Source organism: Otolemur garnettii, unplaced genomic scaffold (genome assembly GCF_000181295.1).
Source record: "Otolemur garnettii isolate 467f Iridium unplaced genomic scaffold, OtoGar3 scaffold00055, whole genome shotgun sequence".
Lineage (NCBI taxonomy): Eukaryota > Metazoa > Chordata > Mammalia > Primates > Galagidae > Otolemur > Otolemur garnettii.
In genome coordinates, this window is record NW_003852450.1 from 8,686,583 (window position 1) to 8,702,425 (window position 15,843).

Genomic DNA, 15,843 nt, shown 5'->3' on the forward strand with positions numbered 1-15,843 from the left:
CCAGCTCTGGTGTATATGGCTAGCGCCTTAGCTGCCTGAGCCTTGGGCACCGAGCCCAGGTACTTTTCTTAGCAAATTTTCTGTGTTGTGAGAAAAGCAACAAGTCCTGGCTCTCCATTACTTTGTTTCATGTCCTTGTGCAAATCATTTCATTTCCTAAAAGCTCATTTCCTCTGTAAAATGAAGAAGATGGTTGGGATGGCCCCTTCTACTTCTAAAATTCTTCGTTCTGAGGTTTATTTCAAAGCCTTTTAGTAGAGTGGCTGATTCAAATGAGGAAGACATGTATTATGTTCAGAAATGTATGCAAATATTCTAAATGGGAAAAAAGCAAAATGTGGGAGATTATGTATTATATCATTTGTGTGAAGAGGAGAAAAAAGAAGACGTATATGAGATAGATGCTTGTAAATGAGTAAGATATCTCCAGAGAATTACACCATAATGCAGAAGTACAGGTTGTACACAGGAGCGTGGGAGATGGGGCAGGACTGGAAGGAAGCCTTCCTTTTCATAGAATACCCTTTTTTTCCTTCTGAATTTTATATGATTCATCATGTATCATCTATTCCACAATAACTTTAATAAAAACAGTTTAAAAGAAAAAGCTATAGGAATTATTCCTTTGAGTAATTATTTTGTACAAATATTTGTCATTATCATAATGTTAATTTACCTATAGAAGGGGAGAATACACTGTTAATTTCTATGTATAACTATAATAATTACAATTTAAAAATTACCACTTGCTAAAGAAAGAATGACTGATGTATACAACAGCTTGGATGAATCCTCAAAACATAATGTTGAGTGAAAGAAGTCAGATAAGAAAGAGTACAGACTACGTGATTCTGTGTATATGAAGTTATGCAAAACTGATCTGTGGTAACAGAAGCCAGAGGAGTTCAGAATTGCATGGTGGTTACCTCTTTTGGGTAATATCAACTAAGGAGAGGAAATCTTTTGGGATTGGATGATGGAAATGCTGTATGTATATAGTATGTTTAGCTAAGTGGAGGGTACACACACACATGTGTGTGTACATACAAAACAAATTGTACACTTAAGATATGTGCATTTTACAGTATATAAATCATGCCTTAGTAATCAGAAAGTTTTAAAATAATTATATAATGATCTATTTGATAAAGGTCTTAATGGACTGTAAATAGCCATAAAAGGAATTATATCTCATCTTGACTTTAAATTGAAAAAGTTTAGAGAAAAGGAAAGAAATTTTTGGGTTTTTTTTTGAGACAGAGTCTTACTATGTAACCCTCAGTAGAGTGCTGTGGCGTCACAGCTCATAGCAACCTCAAACTCTCGGGCTTAAGTGATTCTCTTGCCTCAGCCTCACAAGTAGCTGGAACTACAGGTACCTGCCACAACACCCAGCTATTTTTTTATTGCAGTTGTCATTATTGTGTAGCAGGCCCAGGCCGAATTCTAACCCACCAACCTTGGTGTATGTCACTGGCGCCATATCATAACCACTGTGCGACGGGCGCTAAGCCAGAATTTTTTTTTTTTTAATTATCAAATTATCTTTTAGGAAAATGATTATTATCTTAGTATTTATTTAACCTAAGGTAGATAAAAATATGCTGTAGTATTTTTTTTATGCTGTAGTTTTTTTTTTTAATTAGGAAAATAAAAAGATATATATCTGTGGTAGCAACTTATTCAGGATTGAAAGTAAGATGTTTTACAAAAGTAATTTTAAAGATAAGTCAGATATAAGAGGTCTTTGCGTTCTTGCAGTTTTTAAAGAGAGAATGGAAACCCACATGTACCCTTAGTAGGAACCTGTCTGGGTGACTATGAGTGGTGGATGGAGGACCAACCCTAAGGGGTAGATAGGGGCTACACCCCAGGGTCTAGCAGTTTCCAGCTTTGGGAAATTGAGTAATTATCTTAATTTTCCAAATTAAGAGCCTTATTTTTAAATTAGATTTTTGCAAGTCTTTTTAAAATGTTGATGTTATATTTTAGAATGCATTAATACAATTATCTTCTTAAACAGAGAATAGTTAATTGTTAGTGACTATAATACATGTGTAGCTATTATTTATTATTATACTGTAGCTTTCAGTTTCACAGCTTTTCTTTTTTCTCTTCTCAAATCAAAATCTTCTCTTTATTCTAGACTTTTAATATTTGTTCCTCACCCTATGCCTTTAGTCTACCTTCCTTTTGGTTCACTGCTTAAGCTAATCAGCTGTGGACTGGACCAGAAGACTAATATTGTATATTAAATGAGAATCATTATATTCACAGATGGGCACCCCAAGTTAAAGTTATTTCTAGAGGATCTGAGCATTATTTCAAGCTTCTCCATTTACTTCTGGTTTGAACAGTGCTTAGAAAATTATGCTTTCTGAAAGTCTATTTCCCAGACATACTCTGTATTAACTGTAGATAATCAGTTGGCCTTGGCCTGTGTTAATTACAGTATACCTTGAGAAGGAACTGTTATAAAGTAAAGGTACTGACACATTCCTTTTAAGATAGCTTATTCTTGTCTGCTTTTCCAGTTTATGAATTAATCAGATTCCTAACTTTATTTTATGTAACTGTCATTGTGTTACCAATTTATAGTTTCTGAAGTGTTAGAGAAAATGGTCCCTACCAAAAAATAAATAAAGCAGGAGATTAAACCAATGGTTATATAGGATATTTGGATTATCTGTATTGCAGTTAGGAAGCTACTTTCTATGGATTAATGCTTTTGAGAGGTTAATTGATCCCTGCATGGAATTGTGTTTTCACTTTGGTATACAGAAATAAGGGTGAGTTGAAAATAGGGCTGGCTGACTTTAGATTTATTTACCAATTATTTTATAATATGCTTGCTTTAATGGATTTGTTTGAAAGTATGTGCCTGAAAATGAGGCTTAAGCTGGCTATTTTCTGTTGATATAGGCTTACTGGAGAAATCAAGCATCATTTACTCAAATTCAGCAGAATCATTTCTTCCTGGAATTTGCAAAGAACTGATTGGTTCATCATTAGATTTTCTTGGACAGAGTTATGATGAAGAAAAAACTATAGCAGATAGCCTGATGAATAATTTTCTTAAAATTTATAATGGACTATTTGCCATTTCCAAAGCTCATGAAGAACAAGATGAAGAAAGCCAAGATAACTGTAAGCAATCCCACTGCTTTTAACTCACATCAATAGTCATTTTCCACACATTACACTTTGTTTTCAATGATTATTTGGCACATGTGGCATAAATCTTTTGATCATGTTAAATGTTTAATGGTGATCATATGTGAGTTCTTTAATTTGGATATTATTTCTTCCAATAATTTTCCTTCTTCTTTCAAGTATTTTCTTCTGATCGAGCCACCCAGTTGCTTACTGTCCAGATTGCATCTGCTTTCGAGCAGCTTGTGGTGCTAATCAAACATTGGCTGAGTGACTTTCTACCTTGTACCAGCACAGCAAAACTTGAGGATGAATTGAGACAAGAAGTTAAAAAACTGGGAGGCTACTTACAGTTATTTTTGCAGGTAAATTGATTTGCTTACTGTCATATGAATAATTCATATTTTGGTATTTATTGACTTTGTACTTGTCTGCATCTTCCTCAAAATTAGATCTGTAAGATTTTCAAAGGTGCTGTTTTGAAGACTGTGGATGTCTATAATTGGTTTATTGAACCAAGACACATGGCTCTCTTTGTACCAGTGGTTCCAAGCGATTGAAAAATGTAAACTCATTTAATACTAATAACAACTATTGTTATTATTCTATAGATGAGGAATAGATGAGGAAAAGGAGGCACAGGAAAGATAAGTACCCCATCCAATGTTACATAACTACTAAATGATAGAGTTGGATTTGAACTCGGGCAGTCATGGTCCAGAGTTCATGCTCTCATGACACTGTGCTGGCCCTCAATAAAGGGGTTTTGGGAAGAGCGGCAGAGTCTTGCTCTGATTACATATAGATTGTGTTTCAGCTCATGCTGAATTAGTTACAAGCTTGTTGACATAGTGAGAAGGAAAGTAATTTTGTTTACCTGCTTATATTAGGGTAGGTTATAGATTAAGTTTGGCTATAAGGAAGAAGTAAGATATAAGCTTATTTTCTCTCACCTAAAATCTGGGGGTAGATGTGCTCACTCTTCTCTACACAGTCCTCAGCCTCCAGGTTCCTTCTAGCCCTTCCCTCTGCAGTGCCCAAAGTGTGGCCCCTGATTTCTTGGTCTACCATAATAGAGCCCATCTGAGATCAATGCAGCAGAGTGAAAGAAATGACAAAAAAGAAAAGGGATGTGCCTTCTTTTAAGAGACATTTCTGGTAATCACCATATGACACTTCTATTTATGTATCTTTAGCCAGAACATCATCTGACCACATCTAGCTTCAAGTATCATGGGAAAATACATTTTTTAAATTTTGGACACTTTTATGCCAAGCTAAAAATCAACAGATCTATTAATGGAGGAAAGGTTGAAATGGTATTGGAGAATACCTAGTTGTCTGTCATATCAGCAAATTCCTCCATAAGAGTCCTTGGATATATAAGGGAAACATAAGAAAATACCAAGAGGGTTAGGTTTCACTTTTAAAAATGGTAATTAGGGCCAGGTGCAGTGGCTCATACCTGTAATCTTAGCACTCTGGGAGGCCGAGGTGGGAAGATCTTCTGAGTCAGGAGTTTGAGGCTAGCCTGAGCAACAGCGTGACCCTGTCTCTACTAAAAATAGGGAAAAGTAGCCAGGTATTTTGGTGGGCACCTGTAGTCCCAGCTGCTTGGGAGGCTGTGGTAAGAGGATTGTTCAAACTAGGAGTTTAAGGTTGCTGTGAGCTTTGATGATGCCATAACACTCCAGCAACAGAGTAAGACTCTGTCTCCAAAAAAAAAAAAAAAATTAGACTTCATAACAAAATATTCTAGACTATCTAGACAAATCTTATGCTATAGTGCCTACCGAGACTTTCCACATTCCGCTATTGTAGTAGAATTTTTGTGTGTCAAATACTTACTGAATGAGGTATCTACTAGCTGAGATTTAGAAATATTTAATTGGCTATTCTTTCTATTACAACTGAAATAAAAATATTTTTTAATGTACATTGTTTTCCCTTAAGAGGTCTTTTTGATCTCCCCAAAACTTGGTTAAACACGTCTCTTATTTGCTTCTCTGGTAACTCTGATAACTCTAGACTTTACCCATTATGCCTTTTTTTTTTTTTTTTGACAGAGTCTTACTCTGTTGCTGGAGTGTTATGGTATCATCATAGCTCACAGCAACCTCAAACTCTTGGGCTCAAGAGATCCTCTTGCCTCAGCCTCCTGAGCAGCTGGGACTACAGGTGCCCACCACAATATCTGGCTAACTTTCTCTGTTTTTAGTAGAGATGGGGGTCTCACTCTTGTTCAGACTAGTCTCGTACTCCTGAGCCCAAGCAATCCTCCTGCCTCAGCTTCCCAGAGTTTTTGGATTACAGACATGAGCCACCACACCTACCGGCTATGCCTCTTAATATATCATATTATTTACAAGCTGTTCACCTGAAAGGGTGGTAAGCTCTGAGAAGGTAGAGGGATCGTGGGTGTCATTTTTTCCTCAAGGTCGCATCATATGATAGATTATAAATTCACATTGGATAAGGGATGGCTTTGGACATAGATATTAAGGAAACAGAATTCTAAGAGGGAAGATCTCCAAATAGGTGTGGGTGAAGTAACAGTGAAGGAGAAGCTCTGACAGGATAGAATAGTGAAAATGAAAGGTAGGACTGGCCAGAGGGCAAAGTCAGAGAACTAGAAGCTGACTTAGGCTTGAGCACAGAGAAGGGAGCTAGTTGGAGAGTCATCTGTGGTAGAGACAAGAGACTCTCAGATTTTAGAGTCAGTGGAAGAATAATAGGAGAAAAAACACAGGCAAAAAGAACAACAAAACCCAGAGGCACCTGTGGCTCAGTGAGTAGGGCTCTCGCCCCATATACCGAGGGTGGTGGGTTCAAACCCGACCCCGGCCAAACTGCAACAAAAAAAAAATAGTGGTGCATTGTGGCAGGCGCCTGTAGTCCCAGCTACTTGGGAGGCTGAAGCAAGAGAATTGCCTAAGCCCAAGAGCTGGAAGTTGCTCTGAGCTGTGATGCTACAGCACTCTACCGAGGGCAACATAGTAAGACTCTTGTCTCTAAAAAAAAAATAAAAAAAACACCCCAGTATTTGCATTTGAAAATCTAATGTTTGAATGTGTGCTAAATTAGTTGTTTGTCCTTGAACAAATGCTTAACTCTTTGAGTCTCCTGTTTTCTCACCTGAAAGATAAAAATAGTAATGTCTACCTGCAGTGAGGATTAGATAAATTAACATCATAAGGAAATACCTCTTAGGGGTAGATTGCTTGAGCTCCTAAGTTCAAGACTAGTCAGAGCAAAACAGCAAGACCTGTCTCTACTAAAAATGGAAAAACTTGAGCCTGAGTTAGAGCTTGCTGTGAGCTATGATTTCATAGCACTCTACCCAGGGCTCTGTCTCAAATAAAAAAGAAAATACCTCGTAGTAACTTCTGTGTAGCTTTTTTCCCTTTATTTTTTGGGACAAACCCTTGGAACTTATAGGTTTAAACTCTATCCCTGAGGGAAGTGTTTTATATAAGGAATCAAGGATGAAGAGACCAGGGGCCTTGGAGAGGAAGTTAGATTGAGCTCAGGATGACTCATTACATTAAGCTGGCAAACTTGCTCTTTCTACTTAAATATACTTTGAGACTCCTTACCTTGTAACAGTAAAATTAGCAGATTCCAGAAAGCAGAGCAAGAGCAGTATTCTGAGGAGTCATCACAGGGGACAAGGGAACAGAAAGAAGAAACGCTCAAGACAGGCTCCCCTTCCTTTTGGTTGTGTGTACTCCTAGTGCATGTGGGAAGCCTTTTTTGTTTGAAGGAGTTTGGGATTTTTTTCCTTTCCCTTCCCCCTTCCTCTCCCTATCCTTTCCTTCTCTGAGAAAAGAAAATATCTTTATTAACCATTTATCAAATGGTTATTGGGACAGGAAAAGTTCAAAGGCAAAAGACCTACTATTTTATTCCTTTCTTTTGGCATTCAATTATTGATTCTGTCTCATATCTAGTTGATTTCATACTTGCCTTATGTCTCCTATTTGTGTGGAAGGTCTTAGAGGATAGAGACTGTATCTTACTCATTTTATCACCTTTCTTAGCTATAGGTCTACATGCTTTTTGGTTCTGACTGAGACTTTATGAAATGAGGTTGCTATATCAACGAATGCAGAATTTATTTTCTTTGTGTCTCTTGCCTCTTCTTTACCACCCCATATAATCTCATATATCCGATACCCTGGTCCATTTTTAATTTATAGGGATGCTGTTCGGATATTTCATCAATGGTAAAAGAAGCTCAAGAGAAAGTGATCCAAATTGTACAACAAGCCATAAAGCATGTGGGACAGTTAGCAGTTCTGAAAGAGAGCAAGCTACATTTTCTGGAAAACAGTAACAATAAAGCTGCCAGCATCCAGGTAATTTGAAACTAACATTTCAAAGACTTTGTCTGAGGGAACATTAGACTTCTGATAATAGTACAATATCCCTAAACATGATAAACAAGTTCTTTTTATTTTTCAAAAGAACCTGTACTATTAATAGTTTGGCAATAAGATTTAAAACCGTTTCAGTCAAGTTGGTTAAGTGTAATATCTGATTTTGCAGACTTTTAATCTTAGCTTGATGATAACCATCTATTGTGAAGGATTTTCTTAGCCAATTAACACATAAAAAACTATAATTCTAGGGAATGTATATTTGCTTATTTTAATTATTTATGCTATTGAAAACATGGTATTATATTGGACTGTTACTGTATTCCATATAACAGTTACTGTATCCTGCCTAAGGTGGTAAACATTATATGTTACATTTGGAGAACTGTAGATTTGCTCATTTATTTCCTAATAGACTTCTTATTCCAGCTTTAGTTGAATTTAATAAACTTAGAATATAGTACAGTTCTAAAATTAGCAGAAAATATCACTTAATTACTCGATAATTAAAAAAACTTATAAAGCCCAAATTTACTGGTTAATGCTAAAATGCTTTTTTCTAGGAAGAACTCATGGGTGCTATTTGTGATGGTATAGGCTTAGGAATGAAGATCCTATTAGATTCTGGGCTAGAAAAAACAAAAGAACTTCAGCATGAACTCTTAAGTCAGTGTACACAAAATGAGGTAAGATGGATAAAAGAATATTCTGTATAGTACCAGACAATATGTAAAGTTGAATTTTAAAAATATTTTAACATTGTGATATCTTGCCAAGTTATTCTTGAGTTACAACAGCATCTGTTGTTAGTAATATTTTGCTAGATTGTAGCACAGCTATTTTCAAGGAGACTTTAGTCTGTAGACAAACTCCTAAGCAGAGAGCAGAGTGTGCCAGTGACACCTAGTGTTCATTTTCTGCTTGTCTTTTTCTTCCTTACCTTTGTTTAGGTCTCTTTTTTGCTTTATAATGGAAGCTAACATTTATTGATCCAGTAACTTAAACTATTATATGTACTTTTTTGAGACAGAGTCTCACTTTGTCACCTTCCGTAGAGTGCTTTGGAGTCACAGCTCACAGCAACCTCAAACTTTTGGGATCAAGAGATCCTCCTGCTTCAGCCTCCCAAATAGCTGGGACCACAGACACCTGCCACAATGCCCGGCTATTTTTATTTTATTTTTGAGACAGAGTCTCACTTATTTGTCCTTGGTAGAGTGCTGTGGCAGTACAGCTCACAGCAACCTCAAATTCCTGGGCTCAAACAATCTCCTTGCTTCAGCCTCATGAGTAGCTGGGACTATAAGCACCTGCCACAGTGCCTGGCATTTTATAGAGATGGGGTCTTGCTCTTGCTCAGACTGGTCTCAAACTCCTGAGCTCAAGTAATTCACCCACCTGGGCGTCCCAGAATGCTAGGATTATAGGCGTGAGTCACCACTTGGGACTAAAACTGTTTCCCTAGGGACCTTCACATCAGCTATTTCACATCAAGAATTTCAGGCAATGAAGATTTCAGTGACTTCCTAAAATATGCTTCCTTCTCTCCTCTAGCTAACATTAAAGCATGGAACCAATGCTGTCTTAGGCATAGTACGTAGTACCTTAGGAAAGGTCTGGGTTTTGATATTAGGACAACCGTGTTTGATACCTGACTCTATCACTTTCTGCTTATAGTCACTTAATTTTCTGACCCTGTTTCTTCATCTGTCACATGTAATAATGCCTTCAACACAGGTTGTAATCTATTTATTTATTGGCATTTTCTGTGACAGTTACTGGGCCAGATATTTTACATATAAGGGTGGTGAACCTCATACTTTTCAGCATAGGAATTAGAAACTCAGCTGGTGTACCTTGTCCAGTTACTAAACTGTGAGGCTGTAGCCAGGATTTTATATTCTGCCTGGCTCTAAAACTCATCATGCCCACAAATAAGTTTTATGACTTATCATTCATGTATTAATTTTCTTTATTGAAAATTACTACTAGTGAAGTAGGGAATAGAAAGATAGAAGTTCATATCTTAGAGGTTCAACTTCTGAGACTTGTCTCTTCCAGAATCTTATTGTAACAACTTATTATTAAAACCATTCCTGTCCACTATCTAGTTTCTCATGCTGGAGTCAGGTGTCTGGGACAGAGCTGGATATTTAGGGTCCTGAGATCTTACCTTCGGGATGTCAACTTGTTTACATACCTATTAATTGCTCTAGAAAAGTAGATCATAAAGGACTATTAGCTTCTACCCCACTGGGTGGTCGTTTTCAGGAAGGCATGGAGTACGCAAGATTTTTTTTTTCCTTTTTAAAGAAATCTTAGCAGAAATGTACTTTTAGCTCATCTTAGTTGAGTGGTAACTATGTAAGCCACGGGGGCTCTCCATCCCTTTCCTCATACAGTGGGTCTATATAGATTTCTTTCTTTTTTTTAAAATTAATTAATTAATTTGTTTATTAAATCATATTTGTACACATTAATACTATCATGGTATACAGTGTGTTGTTTCCATATACAATTTGAAATACTTTCATCCAATTGGCCAACATAGCTATCATGTCATTCTCATAATTGTTGTGTTAAGACATTTATATTCGACATTTAGAAAGATTCACATGTACCTTCACAGGATAAATCATAGGCGTGATCTTTTATACGGAATCAGAAAAACCTCAAGTAGCCAAGACATTACTCAGGATCAAAAACAAAGCAGGAGGAATCACGCTACCAGATATCAGACTATACTATAAATCCATTGTGATCAAAACAGCATGGTACTGGCACAAAATAGATTTATTTCTGCCCAGACAAACTCTATCTCAGAACTGGGGAAAAAATATTGAATATTACACTGTTCTCCTACTTCCTGTGTAGCCTTGAGTAATTTATATAAGCTTCAGTTATTCCATTTTAAAAATAGGGATGATCAGCAGGGTGAGGTGGCTCACACCTGTAATCCTAGCACTCTGGGAGGCTGAGACAGGCAAATTGCTTGAGCTTAGGAGTTCGTGACCAACTTGAGCAAAAGCGAAACCCCGTCTCTACTAAAAATAGAAAAAACTGAGGCAAGAGGCTCACTTGAGCCTAAGAGTTGTAGGTTGCTGCGAGGTATAATGTCACAGCACTCTACTCAGGGTGACAGCTTGAGACTCTTTCCCCCCCCCCCAAAAAAGGGGAGGGATGATCAGCTGGGCTTGGTGGCTTACACCTGTAATCCTAGCACTTCGGGGGGGCCAAGGCAGGAGGATCGCTTGAGCTTAGGAGTTTGAGACCAGCCTAAGCAAAAGTAAGACCTCATCTCTACTAAAAATAGAAAAACTAGCCAGGCGTTGTGGTAGATGCCTATAGTCTCAGCTCTGTGGCAGGCTGAGAAAGGAAGATTGCTTAAATCCAGGAGTCTGAGGTTGCTGCTGTGAACTGGGTGATGGTAGGGCACTTTACTCACAGCAATAGAGTGAGACTCAGTCTCAAAAAAAAAAAAAAAAAAAAAAAAAAACAAGAAAGAAAGAAAAGGAAGAGAAAAAGAAATAAAATATATGAAAATGTTAAAAAAAGTGCCTGGCAAATCTTAAGTTACTCTTCTTGCTTGTATATGTCATTTCCTCTGTATACACCTGTTTCTCTCACTGTGTGTATGTGTGTGTGTTTATTTGTTTGAGGACAAGTCTCACTCTATTGCCCAGCCTAGAGAGTTCTGTGCTGTCCAGCCTAGCTCCCAGCAACCCTGAACTCTTGCTTCAGCCTCCTGAGTTGGAGGGACTACAGGCACCTGCCACCACACCCAGCTAGTTTTTCTATTTTTAGTAGAGACAGGGTCTTGCTCTTGCTCAGGCTGGTCTCAAACTCCTGAGCTTCAGCAGTCCTCCCGCCTTGGCCTCCCAGAGTGCTAGGATTACAGGTCTGAGCCACCCCACCGCATGTGGCCTGCTCGTTTTAAAACATAAAAACACATTCAGAAGGAGCTTATAGTGTCACTGAATCAAGTTTTGAGGTGTAATCCTGTTCCAGTAGACATGAGGCTGATTTTGGCTGTATAATGCAGCTTTGAAGCGAGGGGCATGTTGGACTGTTAGAGCTCATTCAAACCACTCCTGACATATCACTTTTGGTTTTGCCCAAGAGCAGCACTGTTTATCACTAAACACTTGATTACTATTTGCAAAGTGGTATCGTTTTTGCAGTCTTTCACTATTGCAAAGAATTTCTGCTGGCTATAAGTGCAAAGGGGTGTGATGTTAATTAATGAAAAGTGGAGATGAAATAATGTATGTGAATTTGCTTAGTACGCTGTTGAAGAAGGTGCAGATGTCAGCTTTGGTATTGTTTTGAGGAAATAAACAGCAATAGGTCAGGCCCATCCAGTATATAATTTCCACTATCTCTATCTTCTTGCAGAGCTCTAACCTCCTTCCTTTCATTTTCTTTATATACTATGCCAAAGCCATACTTTGTTATTCATGGTTATTTAACTTTTAGCTTATCATTTTATTTTTAGTTAAAACTCATATAAGAACCTACAGGAAAAAAAATATCCAAAGAAAGAGAAAATAGGCTCAAATGCAAGTTACAATTTTAAAGCTGGAGTCAGGGGGGAAAGAATTTGATTGTTCCTTTTTTATCAAACAGCATATGTGAGTTTGACCTAGGGGGCAAGTTTTATGGGTAAATCCAACTGAATAAGCAGAATCCCCTTGCAGAAATTAAGCCAAAAAGTACCATAGGGGGCAGCATTCAACAGTATAAAAACAGAGTCTTCGGATTTAAACTCAGGTTTCCACCCTGGTTCTGAATCTTAGGTGTTGAGACCTAGAATCTGTTCTTTCATTTGCAGAATGAGGGCAGTACCCCTTTCAACATAAGACTGTAATTGAGAATCAAACAGTAAAACATTTGTTAAGTTCTAATATATAACATTAGCTTGATAACTTACTTACCTCACCGCCTTCCAAGGGAAGTTTTAGAAATTTCATTTCAATAAATATTAAATATAAGATAGATGTTGTCATTAGAGTAAATGACCCTCTTGTTATTTACTATAATGTATAAATCAGTGTGTAATTTATTTTGAAAGAAATTCTACTTATATAATTTAGATTCTCTTGAGCTATTTAATTGCAAAAATAGAACTCTGGTTTTCTGGCTTCTAGACTAGAACTTTTTAAAAATCCGGTTCCATATAATAAAATATTTTAACATTTTCTATAGGTTACCAAACAGATGAAAGCTAATGCCATGGGATTGATAAGATCTCTTGAAAACATCTTTGCTGAATGGAAAATAGTAAGAGAAGCTTGAAGTTGTTTTTGGTTAATTTTGTTTAGTGTATTTTATCAGTTCACTTGGTTCAAGTGTAGATATTTTCGTTTTCATCCTTTGTGCATGTTTAATTGAAACATGCATAATAGCTCTTTACCTATTTCCTCTTGGATATCATAACTTACCAGTTTTTATAATGGATGAGGAATTGCATAAAACTTGATTCATATTAACATACTTGTTTCTTGCTGCTACTGGCTTAGTCACTGTAGGTTAAAAATCTGTGTTTAAATCTGTGTTTAATAATCTGCTCAAAGATTTTAAATTATAAGTGAGTTAGACAAATTATAATATTCCTATGTCATAGGTAAATAGAAAAATACACACTAAGTCTATAATGGACGTGTTTAAAAAAGAGTAATTACTATGGCTTGAAAACTTTTTTTTTTAAATAAGTGAAGTAAATAAAAGATGTTATAAAGCTGAACTCTTAAAAATTAAATAAATTTATCTTCTGTGGTATTAGGTAATAAGTGGTACTATTTCTTTATTCTCGTGTAATAGGACGATAAGACTTTGATTGCAAATTAATTGAAAATTCTTATTTCTTTTGAAAAACAGTAATAATTATATTTTACTTTAGTCTGGCTTATAGAAATAGAGTTAAGTAATAGTGAGGAAATTAAACTCTATTAAAGATAAGATTCTGGCAATTGAAATCATATTGACTGAACCTCACTATGATGTAAGCTGTTATGTATTTTCAAAAATTATTAACTTTTTTTCCTTTTTAAAAATCAACTTTATCTTTACAGAAAAGTTGCAGAACTCAAATGGAAGAAGAAAATTCTGGATACCAAGATTTCAAGAAGATGATTAATCTTGCTCCAGAATTCTTCAAGTTAAAACATTGCTTAGAGCAAACTATTCAAATTATTATGTCTTCACTGAGAGGTATGTGCTCTAAATGGAATTAGTAAACAGAATTTTGTAATTTAAAGCAGCAGTCCTCAACATTTTTGGCACCAGGGACCAGTTTCGTGGAAGACAGTTTTTCCACACACTGGGGGATGGGAAGGGTGGTTTTAGGATGATTCACGTGCATTACATTTACTGTGAATCCTCAGGTATTAGGTTCTCAAAAGGAGTGTGAAACCTGGATCCCTCGCACGCGTGGTTTATAGCAGGGTTCCCACTCCTCTGAGAATCTAATGCCACTGCTCATCTGACAGGAGGCAGAGCTCAGGTGGTGATACAAATGATGGGGAGTGGACATGAGTGCAGATGCAGCTTTGCTCACTCTCCTGCCACTCACCTCCTGCTGTGCAGCCTGGTTCCTAACAGGCCATGGCTGACCAGTACCAATCCAAAACCCAGGGGTTGGGGACCACAGATTTAAGGAATCTTAGACATTCTTTTTTTTTTTTTTTTTTTTTTTTTGCAGTTTTGTCTGGGGCTGGGCTTGAACCCACCTCCCCCACCCCCCACCATTATCCCCCCACCCTGGTATATGGGGCCAGCACCCTACTCCTTGAGCCACAGGTGCTGCCCAGCCTGTTCTGTTTTTAGTCATTAACTAAAGCCTATCTAATGCTACTTCATCGATATTAATTACTAATACAGGAACTTGTATCATCAAATTCCCACTTAATATTTATGCCTATATAGTTAGATCCTAATAAACCAGATACTTATCTAGCAGATAAGCATTTTGGTTGACTAAATCTTACATAGTTTGGAATTGTCTTGATAGGGTCATTTTGACTAAAAAGATATCTAGAGTCATATAAAAGTAATACATACCTGATAAAAACTTAAAAGATTAACTTTGCCTTTTTCCTCTTACATAGGATACAACAATGATGTAAATCTTCTCAAGAATAGTGTTGAAAGTATCTGCAACTTGGCCAGTGATTTTCACGGTGACTTCAGTGTGCCCTGTACTCCCGTTGACAGCTGTGAGAACAAAGTACCTCCGATTGGCCACAGGGAGCTGGAATCAGTAGCTAAGTCACTCCTCTTATATTTTGAATCTGAGGAAAGACCCAATTTGTTGAAACCCTGGGAAACTTGTGATCAGAATCCCACAGAAAAAGAACAACAATCAAAACCAAGCAGGACTGACTGCAGTAAGAAAAAAGGGGTACCAAAGCGTGTCTATGAACTGCATGGCTCATCGGCAACAGTGACCTCAGAGGGATACACACCCTGTAGGATTCAGTGGGTGTGAATATCGATGCATAAAAGAACACTTGGTAGGCAGTGTTCCCTGTGCAGGAGAATATAACAAGAAATCAGCATAAATATTTCAAAGAAGTCTATGCCTTTGGTTTGAAGGGCCTTACATTGAGTATGGACAATATAAGTGTTATGGAATTTTGGTTTCAAAGTGCCTGCCCATGCATGTAGAAGTTTCATAGCAGATAATTTTAAAGGGGATATTTGCCACATTAGAACATTAAGGCAACAGAATAAAATTAGGAATTCAGGACCAAGCGAATGGTCATGTCTCTAGATTCATATTGCCTTAAATTTTACATTTTTTAAGAAAGTTTTTTAATGTTTATATTTAGCATTGATATGCTACCTCTGATTGGTTCCTTAGTCTGTTTGTAAATGGTTATTTTCTCATGAATAGAAACCTGAACAATTAGTTACCTTTCTGCTTGTGCCTTCTCTCCTCTACAAATAGCCAGGACCAGGTTTATGGTGAATTTTCTATATAAATTTAACTAGGATAACTGATCTGGTACTGTTAAAGCTAAAATTCTTTTCTCAAAGGATTAGCTGGTTGCCATTTTGAATAATATGTTCAAGATTGTAGTTTCCTGTTTGTTTCCAATTTATAAGTAGCTACCTAAACATAATATAAGTTTATCCTTATTATATGGCTTACTGGCAGAATAGTTTACTATGTTATCTATGTTCCGTAATGGGGACTGTATGAATATAATTTAAAACTAATTAAATGTTGCCAGAGTCACACTCAACTATTGGATGGGGTTGGGAGATTACAGGCCAGACCTTTTCTAGATGACGCTTGTTTTGTTAAGGG

General features: G+C 36.9%; 1 protein-coding gene across 1 annotated transcript in view; it reads left to right on the forward strand.

The window, feature by feature from the left end:
* Positions 1 to 15,081, forward strand: part of KIF14 (kinesin family member 14) — a 67,134-nt gene extending 52,053 nt beyond the window's left edge. The window contains exons 19-25 of the mRNA XM_012806613.2: positions 2,900 to 3,147; positions 3,334 to 3,518; positions 7,353 to 7,511; positions 8,096 to 8,218; positions 12,738 to 12,812; positions 13,604 to 13,742; positions 14,639 to 15,081. Coding sequence (XP_012662067.1) covers positions 2,900 to 3,147; positions 3,334 to 3,518; positions 7,353 to 7,511; positions 8,096 to 8,218; positions 12,738 to 12,812; positions 13,604 to 13,742; positions 14,639 to 15,018 — 1,309 coding nt within the window. The 3' untranslated portion in view covers positions 15,019 to 15,081. The remainder of the gene's footprint in view (positions 1 to 2,899; positions 3,148 to 3,333; positions 3,519 to 7,352; positions 7,512 to 8,095; positions 8,219 to 12,737; positions 12,813 to 13,603; positions 13,743 to 14,638) is intronic.
* The last annotated feature ends 762 nt before the right edge of the window (positions 15,082 to 15,843 follow it).